The sequence below is a fragment of the Sprattus sprattus genome (assembly GCF_963457725.1).
Source record: "Sprattus sprattus genome assembly, chromosome: 2".
NCBI lineage: Eukaryota > Metazoa > Chordata > Actinopteri > Clupeiformes > Clupeidae > Sprattus > Sprattus sprattus.
Genome location: NC_137921.1, coordinates 24717731 through 24722730, shown reverse-complemented (window position 1 = coordinate 24722730; position 5000 = coordinate 24717731). Strand labels below are relative to the sequence as shown.

Below are 5000 nucleotides of genomic sequence, written 5' to 3'. Positions count from 1 at the left end.
TACAGTGACGCACACACCTACACACAGAGCTGTACTTAAACGCGCAAAAGCACATATAAGTACTTCTACTTCTAGATTAACAAGTAATCATGACAGGACTTAAAGATTGTTTGGGGTCATAATACAATGAAAACCTGTGCCCAATGTGAAACAATGACACACACACACGCATCACTGTGCCGTTATGCAATCCAAATTTTGACCTGATGCGACAAGACACACACACACACACACAACCTCATGATTGCACCATTATACAAGCTTGATGTGAACCACACACACACACACACACACACACACACACACACACACACACACACACACACACACACACACACACACACACACACACACACACACACGTGTGTGTCCTCCTATCCTCACCTCCTTGCGGCTCCTCTCGGCCTTGCGCAGCTCCAACCGCAGCCCCTCCACCCTCTGCCCCAGGGCCTCCAGCTCGTCCTCCTTGTCACGGAGTTGCCTCGCCAGCCTCTGCTTGTGGGAGCGCAGGTCGCTCAGCCGCTCGTTCAGCTCCGAGAACTCCTTCATGGCCAGCTTCCTCTGGCTGTGCGCGTCCTTCAGCTCCTTGCCCTGGCCCTTCAGGCGCTCTGCCTGCTCCAGCAGCTCCTGGAAGACACACAGGTGGATGGAAGAAGTTAGTGCTTTGATGGTAGCTACATAGGCTTACTAGGTTGCGTTGCGCTAACTTCGAGGTTAGCCTAGAAGAGGACGGACAGGTACAATGCTATTGTAACATTGTGAGCACATTGTGATTGTATGAATGCTACTGCATTGTAACAGCTTTGGAGAAAGAAACTTGCATTGCAGTGATTATGGGCTGTGCACTCTCACACACACACACAGACACAAACACACACACACACACACACCTTGTGCAGGTCATCTCTTTCCTGTGCGGCACTTTTGATCTGCTTCTCCAGGTTCTTGATGTGCTTGCAGGAGTCGTCCAGGTCTCTGCGCACTGAAGATGCCTCCTCCCGCTTCTGCTCCAGCTGACCAGAGTCTGCCAGAGAGAGACACAAAAAGAGAGAAGAGAAAACATAATATACAGACAGGGAAGAAATGGGAAGAGGAAGAGACAGAGAGAGAGAGAGAGAGAGAGAGAGAGAGAGAGAGAGAGAGGGAGGTTGTTAGAAATGTTCAAATTCATTGCTGCTCTTAACATTGCTGCAGCATATCTGATTGGCAAGGTTCAGCTGCAGAACATGTTGTGTCTCTCCAGTCCTTGTAACTTTTGTGGATACCTTTGATTTCACAACTCAGATCCAATCGATCTGAGTTGTCTACAGCAAATACTACAAAGCCATTTTAAAAATGCATTACATTCCAAGGCTATGGGATGAGAAAAAAGAGAGAGAGAGAGATAGAGAGAAACATTCAAACACCACACTTAAAAACACGTCACATCAGGACCCCTGAAAGTCCAAGAACAAATGCCGGGGAAGAATATTGAAATCTCAACAGCTTTTTCTCTGTGCCATCCATTTCTTACATCTGGCTATAGACCTCGGTCAGTTCCTATCAGTGTAGCAGATAGGCACATCATATGAGTGTGCTGCGGTGGTTCTGGGTCGCTGACTCATCGTTTCCCCTCAGCAGTGGGGCTAAGCTTGCGGCTGAGCCGTACTGATCGGCCTGATAAGTCTCCATCAGCCTAACCCGCTCACCTAGAGCATCCAGAGATATAAGGGAGGAAGTGATTGAGTGTGAGTGCATGTGTGTGTGTGTGTGTCAGCCCAGGTGGAACACTCTTACTGGCCTTTCATGACTACTGAGGGGGCACGGACAAGGCTGCTGTGCTGTAGACATCAAACACAGGTTCAGGGAAACTAGCTGGGGTGCTAACTGAAGTTTATTTCCCTCACGTGAGATGAATATACGAGGCAGTGCTGTTTGTTGGCGACGGCGCTTACTCTTAACGCAAATTGCCCTGCATCAGGCAGGGACCCGATTAGCTGTTTGTTAGCGGTAATGCTAACTCACGCTACATGGGGGCCAGACGCCTTCTGTTCGTGACCTCTCTCTGACTGGGCTCCTTCCATCTGACATGCCAGCTGGCCACAGAGGCAGGAAGACCTCAGAATCACGTTCCTGCTCCCTGGAGCTCCCAAATACAAGACACTCATTACAGAGCCACAGCTCCAGCGGAGTCCAGGGAGAGAGGCTGTTCTGTTCTGGTCTGGTCTTGGATAATATCCACCCTCAAGGCTTTGGCAACAGTGAATTCACTCATTCATGCCAACGTTTGGTTTTAGCGCATGGCATTTTTATTTTATTCGGGACAGCTGAGAGTAGAGGCAATGAAACAGAGACACAGAGAGAGGAAGAAGCCGAAGGATAGAAGTCTTTGAGTGTAGCGGTGTAGTGGAGCTGTGTCTGACCTGAAATCTGCTTCTTAAGGAGGTCGATCTCATTGTTCAGGCTCCGGATCTCCACCTCCTTGTTGTTGGTGCCCGGCTGAGCATCTGAGTTTGGGTACTGGAGAGCCTGAACGGTCTGAGTGGATTCTGAGAGAAAAGAGATTAAATATATCATCATCTCACTACTGTACACGTGATAGAATGGATGGACAAATAATGTGTCTACCAGTTATGTATAGTATGGATGCATTTAGATATGCATGGATATTTATGTTCATTCATGTATGCATGTATGTGAGTATCTCCACGTGTCCGTGTTTGTGTGCCTTTGTGTGACATGGCTTTGTCTGTCTGTGTGGGTGTGTGTGAGAGTGTGTTTTCATGTGTATGTATGTTTGTGTGCGTGTTACTGACTATTGTCTTGTTGTTAATAAATGTTAATTGTTTAAAATGTACCCGACGGTGTCCTGTCTTCCCTGTGTTATGGCTACTCTGAGCTAAGTAGCCATCACAGTGTGTATCAAGGGGTAGGAATCACAGAGTAACTAACGATACAATACTATCATGTTGACCACGATTATAGAGGTATTAAGATTGTGATACTTGATACACTGCAAGACAATTGTCTACATTTACGATCTGTGTATCTGAAGAAGAAATAATCCCCAGAAAGTATGTATTTATTCACTGCACATTGTGGTGTCAGTTTCACTTAATGTGGCAACTGAGATGAAACAATGTACAAAAAAAGTCTCTAATCTAAGTTATAATTGCATTTCATGACCATTTCTACTCCATATTTCTACTCAATAACCATGGACATAAGGATGGAGGGTAGTGATGTTCTGGAAAACCAGAATGTTAAGGTGAATAAATTAGTTAATAACTGTATCGATATTTTAGTGCCAGTGTATTGATAACGTATCGTCAATACAAATACCGGCATGTATCACCATATCCATATTGTGTCCCACCCCAAGTGAACTTGCGCGTGTGCGTGCATGCGCGTGTGCGTGCATGCGTGTGTGCGTGAGTGCAAGTTCACTTCGGGTGGGACACAATATGGATATGGTGATACATGGCGGTATTTGTATTGACGATACGTTATCAATATCAACGTGTGTGTGTGTGTGTGTGTGTGTGTGTGTGTGTGTGTGTGTGTGTCTGTTACCCTGCAGCTTGCGGCTCAGCTCCAGTTTCTCCTGCTCCAGTCTGCGTATCCTCCTCTCGTAGGCCTCAGACGCCAGGCTCTCCTCCAGGCTGCGCTGCACGGTCATGTCCATTGGTGACTGCACAGGACCCCCACAGTCACGTAGACAGCCACGGTCAGAAAGGGAGCTAGAGAGAGAGAGAGAGAGAGAGAGAGAGAGAGAGAGAGAGAGAGAGAGAGAGAGGCCGAGGCCGAGGCCGAGGCCGAGTCCGAGACAGCAAGAGAGGGAGACAGCACAGTTAAAATAGTATGAAGATGCAACACTACCAGTTCCTCAAAGCCAAGCTCACAGTGAGGTAAAATGCTATGTATTACAAACAGTTAAACAGACTTAATCAAGCCAAATCAATTAAACTAGTCTTTAGGGCAGAGTTACATTAGGCTCAGGCCAAAACACCCCTATTCCAGCAGCATTTTTTCTTATCAAAAGTTACATTTAAGACTAATGTTTCAGTGGCTTCTGTGGTAACTTGGCAGAGAATCCCAGAAGTGAGAGCCCTTATGAAAAATCTGACTAGTCAGAAGTGGGACACCCGTTATGTATGGGTCAAAGACACCCTCGGGAAAGCCCCCTTCAGCAGAGGCTACTCCTCAAATCAACGGCCCTAACAGCTGAATTCTATAAAACACCCTGGACCCATATGATGACTGTGTAGGGGACAGGCTTGAAGAAGGGAAAACAATATCAAAATATCACTCTGCTGCCCTAGGGTAAACTCACAGTTTCACAAACACGCACACACTCACAGAAATATATAGACAACACACACACACACACACACACACACACACACACACACACACACACACACACACACACACACACACACACTGACACGCACACCCACACACAGATAAGACCACTCACCTTTTGCTGGTGTAAGTGAAGCCCACAAAAGGGAAGTGGTGACCAGGGAAGGCGGTGTGTGAAGAAGGGGGCAACGTCTCCTGAGAGGTAAAACACACACAAACGCACATGCACAAATGCACGCACACACACACACAAACACATTCACACACACACACAACATTTTAAAATCCCTAATCTATTTCAAAGCATTTTTGAAAACCACAGTAGCTAGATTTCTAGACTTCCAATAAACAGTGTGTCACAATCCTCCCATGCATTCTAACCATCTTGTTCTTTTGTCCAACATATTTGTGTGTTTCTGCGAATCTGAAAATGAATAAACTAGGTTCACTGTAAGGGTGAAAATATGTAGGAACTATGACTTCTCATTGTGCCTGCATTGTAATTGCATTTGGAAAAACATGTAAAAATGTAGTTAAGGGATCTGATGTGTCACATAGTAAGCAGGTGAAGGGGTACCAGTATGACCACCCAATACATTCACAGTTTGCTAACTTGCAATTGGTCATGCTTGCTAAAACACTTGGACACCAGCTGA

At 46.2% G+C, this 5000-nt stretch overlaps 1 protein-coding gene across 2 annotated transcripts in view; it reads right to left on the bottom strand.

Moving 5' to 3' along the window:
• cdc42bpab (CDC42 binding protein kinase alpha (DMPK-like) b) overlaps positions 1–5000 on the bottom strand; it is a gene marked incomplete at its 5' end in the record, with an annotated part of 73043 nt that overhangs the window by 24492 nt on the left and 43551 nt on the right. For both annotated transcript variants that reach the window (XM_080832218.1, XM_080832219.1), the window contains 5 exons: positions 385–627; positions 891–1024; positions 2403–2528; positions 3553–3719; positions 4460–4539. In XM_080832218.1, coding sequence (XP_080688344.1) covers positions 385–627; positions 891–1024; positions 2403–2528; positions 3553–3719; positions 4460–4539 — 750 coding nt within the window. The remainder of the gene's footprint in view (positions 1–384; positions 628–890; positions 1025–2402; positions 2529–3552; positions 3720–4459; positions 4540–5000) is intronic.